At 45.4% G+C, this 14,772-nt stretch overlaps 1 protein-coding gene across 1 annotated transcript in view; it reads right to left on the minus strand.

The window, feature by feature from the left end:
* Nucleotides 1-2,875: 2,875 nt before the first annotated feature.
* The window catches only part of LOC124264344 (integumentary mucin C.1-like), a 43,577-nt gene continuing 31,680 nt past the window's right edge, over nucleotides 2,876-14,772 (minus strand). The window contains exon 4 of the mRNA XM_046699100.1: nucleotides 2,876-3,344. Coding sequence (XP_046555056.1) covers nucleotides 2,876-3,344 — 469 coding nt within the window. The remainder of the gene's footprint in view (nucleotides 3,345-14,772) is intronic.

A 14,772-nucleotide genomic window follows, 5' to 3' on the forward strand; every position in this document is an offset into this window, starting at 1 on the left:
GCCATTGGGATGGTGCAGATGGGGTCGACATACAATGCTGTTGCCAACGCCCTCGGATGCCACCGTATCACGGTTATAAGACTTATTCAGGGCTTCAGACGGACTGGGGTCTTTTATTGCCAATGCGCCCTTGTAACAAACTTGGAAAACGCACAAATAAATGATGACAGTTTCTTAAACAACTTTTATATTTTTGTGAAAAAAATTATACATTTTATTTCTAGAGTTGGTCTGTTGTTTTTCTTGCAGTCCGCGTTGGTTTGATTCTTTTATATCTATTTGTTTTTGTGTTGGATTGCAATTCATCGGTATCATTTTGTCACAAACGGACTTTAGTGGGACCACCACGAGCGGCAATAACTGCAGCACAGCGTCTATGCATGGAGTGCACCAATCGATTGATGAAGGCTATTGGCACCTGGAACCACACTCTGAAAAAGGCATGTCGCAATAAATCGGCTGTGTTCGGCCTTGGTATGACATTATTCAGTCTCCTCTGAATTTCATCCCAAAGATGTTCAACTGGGTTTAAATCAGGACTAAGGGCTGTTCACTGCATAATGTTGACACCGTTCTGCTGTAGGAAGTCCCGTGTAGCTCTGGCAGTATGGGCCCGGGCGTTATCATGCTGGAAAATGTTGTTCCGGTGACGTGCGAAATGTGGTATGACGTGGGGTCTGAGAGCGCACCGTAGTGATGCCGCCTCCTCTCCCTGGACCAAGGTTCTGGAACACCACAGGACCCACTCTCTGGTTCAGGCCTATTCCACCCCATACCATGATGCTTGCACCTCCCCATGAATCTCTTTCCATAACACATTGGTCTGAGTAACGCTGGCCACGTCGTCGCCATATTCTTGTTCTGCCATCTGCAGTTGATACGCAGTACCGACTCTCATCTGTGAACAGAACAGTTCTCCATTGCCTGCACTGCTAGTATCGCCAGTTTTGGTGTTGTAGGGCAAACTGTAGACGTTCACGCCGATGACGAGGGGTGACGATAGGTCCACGGTAATGTCTGTTAAGACGTCGGCATACTGTATCAGTACTGATTGGTCTTCCGTCTTCCCACTGTCTGGCGTGCTGTTTCGGATGCCTGCATGAAGGGATTCTGTACATGCTGTCGCACAACATGGCGGTCTTGTTGTCTTGTGGTCACCCCTTTGTCTGCCAGTACGGGGGCGATCATTTTTGGTGTTGGTGGCCCATAAACGTTGCTGCAACCTGTAGATGGTCCGAACGTTGACCTGGAAGCAACGGCTTGTGCAGTGTGGCCAGCTTCAAGTCTTCCAAGCGCCTGGTTCCTCTGAGCTGTCTTGAGTCGTGGCATCCTGCTGACGTTGTAATGTGAATGTTTAAACCAGGTTTGGGGGTGCATTTTATAGGGCTGGGGAGGAATGTCTTTTCTCAGGTAAAGTTGGAGATGTTGTTAAAAATATACAATCAAAACATTAAATGGGTTTGCAGTTATCCGTATATGCGAAGGAAAATTCCAAACTGATGTTTCTTTTGCTGCTTAGTATGCAATAATAAAAAGAAGATATTTAACCCGAACGTAAACCGTTTTCAAACTGTTTATCATTTGTGTTCACGACTACGTACGTCTTAACATAGGGGTGCAGACACGTCAATGGAAGAGCCCGTCAGTTAGCCCTGAACGAGGATTGTTGATTTAGGTCACCGACACCGTCGCTTTTCTGTTTTATTTCGGCCTAGATTATTTCCTGTGTGTATCAAATTTGACATCTTAGAAAAGAAATACAGTTCGACCTACCTCAATGTATAGTGTAATAAAGTATTTTTTGCCCTAAGGCTTTTGCCCTCGTCCTTTTACTATAATAGTTCAGGCGTACTCTATTCCACTATGCATGGGGATAGAGCGAAATGTATTTTTTAAATATATACAAGAAGGTCACGATATATGAATGCGGTGGCCCTATAACTGAAAGTAGGCCGTCAAAATGACCGAAGATAGATACTATAGTAAGTAAGATCGAACACTTACCGGTTATTGGCTTGCTGTTTTGATGCTGTAGAATAGCGTTTCGCGTAATAGAAGACCCATTGCACTCTCCTACCCAGAGTTCCATGCGGCAAGCCAGCATAGTACCTCTGCCACAGGCCAGAAAAATGTGACGATTCGTCACATCTTGCAATGTCCATTCATTATAATGTACAAATTTCTTTTACTCTTTTATTTTTGACGAGTCTACACATCTAACTAAACATCTTTAATAGAATGGTTTAGTTTCACTGAGAAAATATCCAAAAACAGGTAACACTATTTCGATTTGCGTAGCGATCCTTTGTTTACATAGGTTGTACGGCTCCACGTGCTGTCATCGAAGCCGACGGAGAGCAAACGATGCAGCCAGTTTGATATCTACATATGTACTGTCATAGACCTAACTGTCGCAGTTGTGGAAGAATATATATGTAACAATGTAAAACATTATGAAGAGAGCGCCGAAAAGCTTTCGTGAGTCCAGTCTCTTCTTATTATGAATATGCTCGTTTGATTACAAACAAGAGAAAAGTCCGGTCACGTGATATGCAAATTAGCCTGTGGCAGTGATGTTATGTTAAGTTATCGCTGTGCCGGAGTGTGGACCCATTGGTATTAATTTCACATAAGTAATGGGATGCAGGACCAGATACAGCACACTGTTTGAGAAGTCAATGTAAATGTCAAGTGAGATTTATAACCGCAGAAAGAAGGGTAACGAGCTTATATAAGTATACATGGCCTTTAACGGATCATTCTTGTATTAGCAAGCGAACTATTGGATCAAGCGACCATGATGACAATAAACGTCACGTAGATATTTTTTGTTTACAGATATAGAGTTTGCTTTGTAATATTACCAACGCAATGTTCACATCAAACATCCTTGTTTGGCGAGCTGATGCTGCTGTAAGTGTGGCGACTGGTGTCTGGGTGGGTGGTAGTGTTGGTTTTGCTGGCTGTGCTGTGGTAGTTGTAGTGGTGGTGGTGGAGCTGATGCTGCTGATGGTAGTATTGTCGGTGTTGGTGGTTGTGCTGATGGTGCTGGTGGTTGTGGTAGTTTTAGCAGTGTTGTTGGTACTACTGGCGGTGCTGGTGTTGGTGCTGGTGTTAGTATTGGCGGTGCTGGTAGTAGTATTGGTGGTGCTGATGTTGGTGCTGGTGAGGTAGTATTGGTGGTGGTGGTGCTGGTAGTAGTATTGGTGGCGCTGGTGTTGGTGCCGGTGCTGGTGCTGCTTGTAGTATTGGTGGTGCTGCTAGTAGTATTGGTGGTGCTGGTGCTTGTGGTAGTACTGGTGCTGCTGGTGTTGGTGGTACTATTGGTGGTGCTGGTGTTGGTGCTAGTGGTAGTATTGGTGGTGCTGGTGTTGGTGGTAGTTTCGGTGGTGCTGGTGTTGGTGCTTGTGGTAGTATTGGTGGTGCTGGACCTGGTGCTAGTATTGCTTGTGTTGGTGGTTGTGGTAGTATTGGTGGTGCTGGTGTTGGTGGTAGTATTAGTTGTGCTGGTGCTGGTGCTTGTGGTAGTATTGGTGGTGCTGGTGCTGGTGCTGGTGCTGGTGGTAGTATTGGTTGTGCTGGTGCTGGTGCTGGTGATAGTATTGGTTGTGTTGGTGCTGGTAGTAGTATTGGTTGTGCTGGTGCTGGTGCTGGTAGTAGTATTAGTGGTGCTGGTGCTGGTGCTGGTGCTGGTAGTGGTAGTAGTATTGGTGGTGCTGGTGCTGGTGCTGGTGATAGTATTGGTTGTGCTGGTGCTGGTAGTAGTATTAGTTGTGCTGGTGCTGGTGCTGGTGTAGTAGTATTGGTGGTGCTGGTGCTGGTAGTAAGTAGTAGTTGTGCTGGTGCTGGTGCTGGTAGTAGTAGTAGTGGTGCTGGTGCTGGTGCTGTGTGGTAGTATTGCTGGTGCTGGTGCTGGTGCTGGTAGTAGTATTGGTTGTGCTGGTGCTGGTAGTAGTAGTATGTGGTGGTGCTGGTGCTGGTGGTAGTAGTAGTGGTGGTGCTGGTGCTGGTGCTAATGCTGGTAGTAGTATTGGTGGTGCTGGTGCTGGTGGTAGTATTGGTTGTGCTGGTGCTGGTGCTGGTGGTAGTATTGGTTGTGCTGGTGCCGGTGCTGGTGGTAGTATTGGTGGTGGTGCTGGTGCTGGGTAGTATTGGTGGTGCTGGTGGTGGTAGTAGTATTGGTGGTGCTGGTGCTGGTGCTGGTAGTATTGCTTGTGCTGGTGCTGGTGGTAGTATTGCTTGTGCTGGTGCTGGTGGTAGTATTGGTGGTGCTGGTTGTAGTATTGGTGGTGCTGGTGCTGGTGCTGGTAGTATTGGTAGTGCTGGTGCTGGTAGTAGTATTGGTGGTGCTGGTGTGGTATTGGTGGTGTGCTGGTGCTGTAGTAGTATGGTGCTGGTTGTAGTAGTGGTAGTATTGGTGCTGGTGCCGGTAGTATTGGTTGTGGTGCTGGTGGTGGTGGTAGTAGTATTGGTGCTGTGCTGGTGCTGGTGGTAGTATTGGTAGTGCTGGTGCTGGTGCTGGTGGTGTATTGGTGGTGCTGGTTGTAGTATTGGTGGTGCTGGTGCTGGTGGTAGTATTGGTTGTGCTGGTGCTGGTAGTAGTATTGGTAGTGCTGGTGGTAGTACTGGTGGTGCTGGTTGTAGTATTGGTGGTGCTGTTGCCGGTAGTATTGGTAGTGCTGGTGGTGGTAGTAGTATTGGTGGTGCTGGTGCTGGTGCTAGTGGTGAAATTGGTGGTGCTGGTGCTGGTTGTAGTATTGGTGGTGCTGGTGCTGTGCTAAGTGCTGGTAGTGGTATTGGTATTAGTTGGTGGTGGTGCTGGTGGTGGTAGTATTGGTGGAAGTATTGGTGGTGCTGGTGCTGGTGCTGGTAGTAGTATTGGTTGTGCTGGTGCTGGTAGTAGTAGTGGTGGTGCTGGTGCTGGTGCTGGTGGCGTATTAGTGGTGCTGGTGCTGGTGGTAGTATTGGTGGTGCTGGTGCTGGTGCTGGTAGTAGTATTGGTGGTGGTGCTGGTGCTGGTAGTAGTATTGGTATTGCTGGTGCTGGTGCTGGTAGTAGTATTGGTGGTGCTGGTGCTGGTAGTAGTATTGGTTGTGCTGGTGCTGGTAGTAGTATTGGTAGTGCTGTGTGGTGGTAGTATTGGTGGTGGTGGTGCTGGTGCTGGTGCTGGTGGTAGTATTGGTGGTGGTGCTGGTGCTTGTGGTAGTATTGGTGGTGTTGGTGCTGGTGGTAGTATTGGTGGTGGTGCTGGTGCTGGTGCTGGTAGTGTAGTGGTGGTGCTGGTGCTGGTGGTGGTAGTAGTATTGGTGGTGCTGGTGCTGGTGGTAGTATTGGTGGTGCTGGTGCTGGCGCTGGTGCTGGTAGTGGTAGTAGTGTGGTGGTGGTAGTAGTATTGGTGGTGCTGGTGCTGGTGCTGGTAGTAGTATTGGTAGTGCTGGTGGTGGTAGTGTAGTATTGGTGGTGCTGGTGCTGGTGGTGGTAGTATTGGTGGTGCTGGTGCTGGTGTGGTGGTAGTATTGGTGGTGCTGGTGGTGGTAGTAGTATTGGTAGTGCTGGTGGTAGTATTGGTGGTGCTGGTGCTGGTACTGGTGCTGGTGTTGGTGCTGGTGGTAGTATTGGTGGTGCTGGTGCTGGTGCTAGTAGTATTGGTGGTGCTGGTGCTGGTGCTGGGTAGTATTAGTAGTGCTGGTGCTGGTGGTAGTATTAGTGTGTGGTGTTGGTAGTGGTGGTAGTAGTATTGGTGCTGGTGCTGGTGGTAGTATTGGTGGTGCTGGTGCTGGTACTGGTGCTGGTGCTGGTGTTGGTGCTGGTGGTAGTATTGGTGGTGCTGGTGCTGGTGGTAGTAGTATTGGTGGTGCTGGTGCTGGTGGTGGTGGTAGTATTGGTGGTGCTGGTGCTGGTGTAGTATTGGTGGTGCTGGTGCTGGTGCTAGTGCTGGTGGTAGAATGGTGCTAGTGCTGGTGGTAGTAGTATTGGTAGTGCTGGTGCTGGTACTGGTGGTGCTGGTGTTAGTGCTGGTGTGGTAGTATTGGTGGTGCTGGTGCTGGTTGGTAGTAGGTGGTGCTGGTGGTGGTGCTGGTGGTGGTAGTAGTAGTGGTGCTGATGGTGCTGGTGCTGGTGGTAGTAGTAGTGCTGGTGCTAGTGCTGGTGGTATTAGTGGTGGTAGTGTGGTAGTAGTGGTAGTGCATGGTGAAATTAGTAGTATTATTTGGTGCTGGTGCTGGGTAGCAGTGGTGCTAGTGCTGGTGGTAGTATTGGTGCTGGTGCTGAGTTGCTGGTAGTATTGCTGGTGCTATTGCTGGTGGTGGTGGTGGTAGTATTGCTGGTGCTGGTGCTGGTGTGGTGGTAGTATTGGTAGTGGCTGGTGCTGGTGCTGGTGCTGGTGCTGGTAGTTATTGCTGGTGCTGGTGGTAGTATTGGTGGTGCTGGTGCTGGTAGTATTGGTGGTGGTGGTGGTGGTAGTGGTGGTGCTGGTGGTGGTGCTAAGTGCTGGTGCTGTTAGGTGGTGGTAGTATTGGTGGTGCTGGTGGTGGTGGTATTGGTGCTGGTGCTGTAGTGGTAGTAGTATTGGTAGTGGTAGTGCTGGTGCTGGTGGTAGTATTGGTGGTGCTGGTGCTGGTGCTGGTAGTATTGGTAGTGCTGGTGGTGGTGGTAGTATTGGTGGTGCTGGTGCTGGTGGTAGTATTGGTGGTGGTGCTGGTGGTGGTGGTAGTATTGGTGGTGCTGGTGCTGGTGGTAGTATTGGTGGTGCTGGTGCTGGTGGTAGTATTGGTGGTGCTGGTGCTGGTGGTAGTATTGGTGGTGCTGGTGCTGGTGCTGCTGGTAGCATGGTGGTGGTGCTGGTGGTGGTGGTAGTATTGGTGGTGGTAGTATTGGTAGTGCTGGTGGTGGTGGTGGTGGTGCTGGTGCTGGTGGTAGTATTGGTGGTGCTGGTGCTGGTGCTGTGCTGGTAGTATTGGTGCTGGTGGTGGTAATAGTGGTGGTGCTGGTGGTGCTGGTAGTAGTAGTGATGGTGCTGGTGCTGGTGGTAGTATTGGTGGTGCTGGTGGTGGTGCTGGTGTTGGTGTATTGGTGGTGCTGGTTGGTGCTGGTGGTATTGTGGTGCTGGCTGGTGCTGGTGGTAGTGGTGGTGCTGGTCAGTAGTATTGCTGGTGCTGGTGCTGGTGGTAGTATTGGTGGTGCTGGTGTTGGTGCTAGTGGTAGTGGTGGTGGTGCTGGTGCTGGTGCTGGTGGTAGTATTGGTGGTGCTGGTGCTGGTCGTGGTGCTGGTGGTGTATTGGTGCTGGTGGTGGTGGTGGTAGTAGTATTGGTGTGCTGGTGCTGGTGGTGGTGGTGGTGGTGCTGGTGTTGGTGCTGCTGGTGGCGGTAGTATTGGTGGTGCTGGTATTGGTGTAGTGCTGGTTGGTAGTATTGTTGGTTGTGCTGGTGGTGCTGAATTGCTGGTGCTGGTATTGGTGGTGCTGGTGTTGGTGGTGCTGGTGCGGATGCTGGTGCTGGTGTTGATGCTGGTGGTAGTGTTGTTGGTGGTGGTTGTGCAGGTGGTTGTATTTTTCCGTTCTGGTGCTTGTGGTAGTCTTGACGTTGCTGGTCGCCGTGCTAGTGGTAGTATTAACTGTGTTGGACGTCGTCGTTGTGCTAGTATTGTCGGTGGTGGTGGTGGTAGTGCTGGTGGTCGTGCTGGTGGTAGTATTGGCGGTGCTAATGTTATCGGAGCTGTTACCGATCGTTCTAAGTGCTTACGGTAGCAGTACATTTCTACTAACAAATTGAATCTCTGTCATTTAATTCTCTTCTCCAGCTTGTACCAGGGCCGGTCAATCCAAGGCTTTTATAACCCGCGACCTAGAGTTAAATCATGTAGGAGTGCCAGTATCCTGTGATCGTGGAAGGCTTTCCCAGATTACTCAGGATTATGTATCTAGGTTTGTCGGTTCCATACGCAATAGTTGGAACATTAAATACCTACATTAGTTCCGTATTTCATTACGCTAACACGAACTAATATTACATTTAATTATGTTCAATGCGACTCTAAACCCAACTCTTTGTCCTTCCAAAATTGCTTCTGATATAATGTAAATGGTTTTGGTGTCACTCGCGTTTATGGCCCATCGTCATGGCGAGAGTATTGTTGAAAGTACAGCGTCAGGCAACAAAAAAAACCCCTTTTTTCTCAAATTGCTTCACTGGCCCTAATCATTACAATTTCCTTATCTAGTTCAGACGTTGCTCTGATGGTTGGATACATCATCTGACCAACATAAATGAAGAAATACAATCAGAGCAGGCTAACGAGAAATAAGCAGTCTAATGCTTGATAGAGCCCAACCACAGACGCCCGTAACCAATGAATCCCATTAAAGGACTGGGGTGATAAAATATCCATAACAACACAAATCCTGGTTTCAGATTGCAGCCATACAATTGATCACTGATTCGATTTTAATGACCACAGAAACGAAAGACTAAGCTGGAAGTAACTGTAATACTATATAACTACTGTCGTATGTTCTTTATAATTGGCCAGGTAAAATAGAACATATACACTCATATACACAAAAGAAACACATCAGCCACTTTAGAAGAATTCATTGCGTTAGTTTAAGAGCAAATATGGCATGTCATTTCAATGGTAAAACGGTGAAAATTCACACGTCTATAGACAAAGAGTTCGTGAACACAACATCCTTATTGTTGTGTTTCTGTTTACTTGAGTCCACAAGATGGCGTCAAAGTCTGTACTTTGTATGGCCACCATTGGCAGCAATTACTGCTCGGCACCGTCTCGACAGTCGTTTTTGCGGAATTCTTCCCCACTCTACCTGCAATGCGATGGCCAGTTGTGGAAGTGTCTGAGGCGTGTCTTGACGTTGATGTACACGTCGATTGAGTTCATCCCATAGGTGTTCTATCGGGTTTAGATCTGATGATCGGGAAGGCCATGGCAAGACATTGACGTTAGAATTGTCAAGATAGCAGACCATGACGCGTGCCTTATGTGAAGCAGCATTGTCATTCTGGACCAACTCCAACTGTCGGTCCATAATCGGAAGCATGTGATGTGCAAGAACTTCGTTGATGTACCGATTTGCTGTCATTCATCTGAACCACCACTAAATCAGATCTTTGTGCGCTGGATATCCCAGCCCACACCATGATACTTTCTCCACCGAAACTGTCGACCTGTCTAATAAAATTAGGGGCAAAACATTCATTTCTCTTATGGTAAACACACTGTCTTCCATCTCGCCGGTGAAGAAGAAATCGTGATTCATCACGGAACCAGCCTCGTCTCCAGTTTCTAAGGTTCCAGTTCCGGACTCTACGACACCAAAGTCTCTCAAAACAGGGGCGACAACTGGCCTTCCTCTTTTCCAGACAAAAACGAATGACAAAATGAAACACAACGTTTACCTTCTTTTCGACATCGCATGCTTTTCTGCTTACTTGCACGTGTATTTTGCTCTGCATGTTTTCATGTTGAAGTTTTGGCGAATATTTCTTCAAACGCATCTGAAGCAAGAGAAAAAGTTACAATTGCCGCGTGTTGGCGCTGAATCTGTTTATAATTACAATCACGCAAAGATGATGTTTTGGAAAGAAATATGTTTGTTTCTGCCGCAACTACATGAGTCCAATATTCTCAGCATCACCGTTTAATAATATTTAACAACTTCGTCAATCATATCTGCTTTATCATCACTATGGACGAAATATTTAGCAGCACATATTTATGACACATTTTAACAGAGCGCACATATCACTTTCAAGTCGTTTTTGGCATTTGATTGGTGATCTTCACGGAACGTTTTTGCATCTTTCATGGCGTTTTTCAGGTAAACTATAAATACACTTATCCATAATACATCAGAACGCTTTTGAAATATTTTGGTCGTGTAAACCATATACGCACAAAATATTTGGAATTAGCACGGTATTCACATACCAGTCATTCTGACAGTGAATTGCTGTTTGAGGACCAAGACATCCACAGGACTAATTTCGCTTTAGTTCATTCTGTTTTTTAACGCATAACAAAAATTTGGACAACATTTAGCAAGGTCTATTTCTCAAACCGCCGATGTAGTTGCACTTATATTTATACTAACGGATAGGAAATATAATATTCTACATTTCTGTGTAATTTTATAGCCGTACGTAGATCCAGGACCACGCGAGCACAGTTCTCGCAAAAAGTTCACTTTTCAAACCGTATGAAAATGTGCGCCTGAAAAAAAAACCTCGGCATCCAGTGGGGTGCCACAGGGACATATACGTCCTTCCCCTTCAACCCTCAATTTGAAGTCCAATAAAAATCAAAATATCCCACGCACACAAATATACTTCACAGTTTCGAATTCTGCGGGAAATTTCCCGTTTCTTGATACCATCCACTATTATTTTAGACAAAGCTCAATAGCTGAAAATGACCTTTCAAAATAGGCTTCATAGAAAATGCCGCCATTTTTGACAGTACGAAATCGCGATTCACAGCGTTATTTGCTGTATGTTTTGAAATGTGAAAATCGGATAATTACTGGGAGTATTGAATTTCAAAAATAACATATTCATGATCACTGATATCAGTATTACATGAAATCGCTAATGATCAAATACCAACTGTTTAGATAAAATGAGACGAAACATATTGGGTGTGAAAACGAACGCTGTGCTCGAAAGACTGCTGGTTTGAAATGTAAACAAAGAGCTGTCTCGCGAACACCTGGTGTCATCACTAATTTTCAGGGATTCATTCATATCATTTTATTTTCCTTTACACCAAACGGAATTTGTTTCCGAGGATAGCCAAGGCTGGGTACTAGTATTCATTTGCGCTGACGTTCTACATTGAATTTTTTGTTCATCATTTGAAGAAGGTCACGTTCTGAGTCCAATTCATTTATGTCAGTGTCGGTGGCGAATTGAAAACGTGCGACTCACTGTTGCAGCAGACTTTGAAAACAATCATTAATCTCTTGATTAGGGTCAATAAGTTATATTTTTACTGGAAGTCCACATTTTAAGACTTTTGGAACTTTGGGAAAATTGAGACGAAGCTTGTTTTAAGCTGTTGTTTAACTGCCGTTCTGAGCTAGCCACTGCTTGATCCTGCTTAGATCGATCTCGGTGTGCACAAAAAGTTTCACATTCACGTGCATGATCGATGATCAACGGTGATTTATCGATTATATATCATTAAATGCAAAATGATTAACGGAAAACGACGCTGCCTCGTCCCTGAGTCATGGTTGCGCTCAGCTTGCATCAACGTCGGACCTTCAGCGGAGTGGCAACGAGTTTCACAGCTCAAGACAACTGAGGACCTTGAACATGGGGTGTGAGACGAATAATCGGATCTTGCGCCAAGTCGTGAGTATTTCCGAGAGTACGTGGTATAGTGTTCTCACACGTTTCTTGGGCTGCATATGCACAACTGTTTCACTTGTTTCTGGTCAGACATGATAAAAGACCACGTTCCGAATTTACGCAAAGGTTACTGATAAATTATAGTCTGTGTCACAGATAATATGTATTAAAAAGAAGTCCAAATGACGTCTAGTCTTGGGGGAGTTCAAATAGCCTCCCATCTATATAAGAATGAAACATGTTCCTTGCTCGATTTAAGTTACATTATTTTTGTATGTAATTTTAAACAAGATAACTATTTGGGTTGGCTCAAAAGATCGATAATCGGATACATTGTCGATAATAAACGTATGAATGATTAACGATATGAAAATAGTGTCATGGATAGTATCGTTCATAAACTTTTGTGATAGAACCAAGTTGCAATTTACTCATGCAATACACAGTTTTTATTCATGGGGTTCTTCTAAATTATGTTTAAAAAGTTTTTTGTTTGTAATCCATGCATAAACATGACACCACTCACCAATGATGTTAAATATATCAAGTTCTTACCTTATCGATATATTTTGATAATCGATCGAAATTCAGTTAACGATTTTCGATCTCTATGAACTGTATCAAAGGCCAGGCAGACTTAATGTTAGTCTGTATATGTTAACGTGTTCTCAGTTAGCGTAAAGGATTGTTAAGACGGGGCGGTGGGGTAGCCTAGTGGTTAAGCGTTCGCTCGTCACGCCGACAACCCGGGTTCGATTCTCCACATGAGTACAATGTGTGAAACCTATTTCTGGTGTCCTCCGCAATGATATTGCTGGAATATTGCTAAAATCGGCGTAAAACTAAATTCACTCACTCAATCATTGTAAAGACACTAAAACGACACTATACGACAGTATACCAGTGATATATTATAAACTGATGAATTTCACTGGAGAAACTCTTGAGCCGCGTTCTAATGACCTGATGAAAATATGGTGAGGTGAGTGAGTGAGTTTGGTTTTACGCCGCTTTTTGCAATATTCCAGCAACATCACGGCGAGGGACACCAGAAATGGACTTCACACATTGTAGCCACGTTGGGAATCGAACCCGGGTCTTCAGCGTGACGAGCCAACTCTTTAATCACTAGGCTATCGCACCGCCCCTCGGGTGAAGTGAGGTGAGGTGAGGTGAGGTGAGGTGAGGGGCAACTGTTGGTTCTTTGAGGTGAGGTCTCTGGTAAAGCAGTGAGGTGAGTTTGATATCAGGTGAGGTGAGGTTAGGTGAAATAGTTGAGCTTGAGGTTAACGGGACATAAACTTGATATAGGTATCTTGTATATTTCAAATGAAATCTTTATTTCTGATACTAAGGCCACGTCGCTTCAGTACAAAACACCTCATCGGTGCAGACTTGAAATAAAATGTTAACAATGAAAGCATGTAATATATATACAATCTTAATATGACAAAATATGATATACTGGGTTATTTTGCCACTTTCTACATACGTTTACATTACTCCAACCATTACGAGCTACTTAAAATAAGATAATACAATACTTTATTATCCTGAAGAACAGTTGCGTCACACATATCAATTTGCATAATCTTTTCAGCAAATGACAGAACAAGTCTAACAGGAGACAATGTCCATTTTTTGCAAAGGCCATTTTAAGATTCAAATTATACAAGGGGCGGTAGGATAGCCTAGTGGTTAAAGCGTTCGCTCGTCACGCCGAAGACCCGGGTTCGATTCCCCACATGGGTACAATGTGTGAAGCCAATTTCTGGTGTTCCCCGCCGTGGTATTGCTGGAATATTGCTAAAAGCGGCGTACAACTAAACTCACTCACTCACTCCAACTATACAATAAGATGTGTTTATGGATCACTGTCAATGGGTGAATATTTTATGTGGTTCACTTGTACAGTCAGATTCCCATAGCAACAGTGGAATATAAAAGTTAGCGTGCTTTGGATAAAAGTAATCCTGAACAATTTGAACAGTGGGTGGAGTGGCACTGGTTTGATTTGTTCCCTCTCCACGAAAGAATGGTTAAAGTTACCTTTGAGCATTTAGGCTACCATTTACGATGGTAGACACGATTCTAGGCGTGTCTTCCGTTACTGGTAAAGTTAACACGCTTTGGATAAAGGTCATCCTTTAGTTCAACTCGAGCAATGTATGGAGAGGCAGTGTTTAGCTGCAGAATGATACCATTGACGAACATCGTACTTATACCTTTGTGCATTATCATTTATGATCACAAGGCGCGTTTTCTGACCACCACAGATTCCCCCCTATATCATAACACCACCTCGTCCATGTGGGTAGTTCTCTTGGACGCGCCCAGGTGCCATTTGTCCCCTCTTTTTATATAAGTGGAGTAAGAATTGACTTTCGTTCGTGAACAGTACACGCTGTCATTTTACGTCGCTGCCAACGTATTTGTCAAACGCAAACATGTCGATGTCTGAGAGTCAAAGCAATTGACGATAGGCACTGATACCCATAGCACGTAGACGTAGCGTGGCTGGATCCGCTGATATGATGTCAAGTGCTGTTACAGCTAAGGACGTCGCCGTCAGTATGGAGTATGGCGGTCTTCCTGATAACTTGTAATCCGCAATCTTCCTGTTCTGGTAATGCTGAAGAAGCCGAGATTTCTTTCAATATGGTTCTGTGAGGCTCCCAATCTCGCCATCCTAAAAAACGTTCGTCCAAAGATATATGCTGCATTTATCTTGTGTGCTGCTTGTATTTAACACATGGAACAGTTGCCTGGGCCTATTTCTGTTATTAAACATGACGAAAGTCACGATCCTTTTTTAGCAGTAAGACGAAAGAATTAGAGAGGATGAAAGTAGGAAAAGAGGCCAAATCGCCATACAACTTAAACTGAGATGTTTGGAATATATGGTATTACCTTAGCGACCATTAAATAATTGACAAACAGGAAGTTTGTTCCATACTTAACGAGGTTGTTTGTGCTGTACGTACAAATAAACTTCCGATTGAGTTTTTAACTGTAAAAGTGTACATGCGCACGTTGGTGTCTGAGCGGGTGTTGCTGTGGCGCCGAGGTATCGCGTCCTTGACTTCACTTACTGTCAGTAATGTGATTCCGATCTTATGCCATGTATAATCATCTCTCTCTCCCTCCCCCCCCTCTCTTTCCCTCCCCCTCTCTCTCCTCTCCTCTCTCCCTCCCTCTTTCTCTCTCTCTCCTTCCCTCCCTCTCTCTCCCTGATCCCTCCTTCCCCTCTCTCCCTATCTCTCTCTCTCTCTCTCTCTCTCTCTCTCTCTCTCTCACACACACACGCACACCTTCCTTTAGACGGCAATTAACATGAGGAGTCTGGCGGACTGTCCTTGTGAGAAGGTGTCCAGATCCATACATATATCCTACATTAGGAAGGAG

This window comes from Haliotis rubra, unplaced genomic scaffold (genome assembly GCF_003918875.1).
Source record: "Haliotis rubra isolate DU_JTF1 unplaced genomic scaffold, ASM391887v1 Scf92, whole genome shotgun sequence".
Classification (NCBI taxonomy): Eukaryota; Metazoa; Mollusca; class Gastropoda; order Lepetellida; family Haliotidae; genus Haliotis; species Haliotis rubra.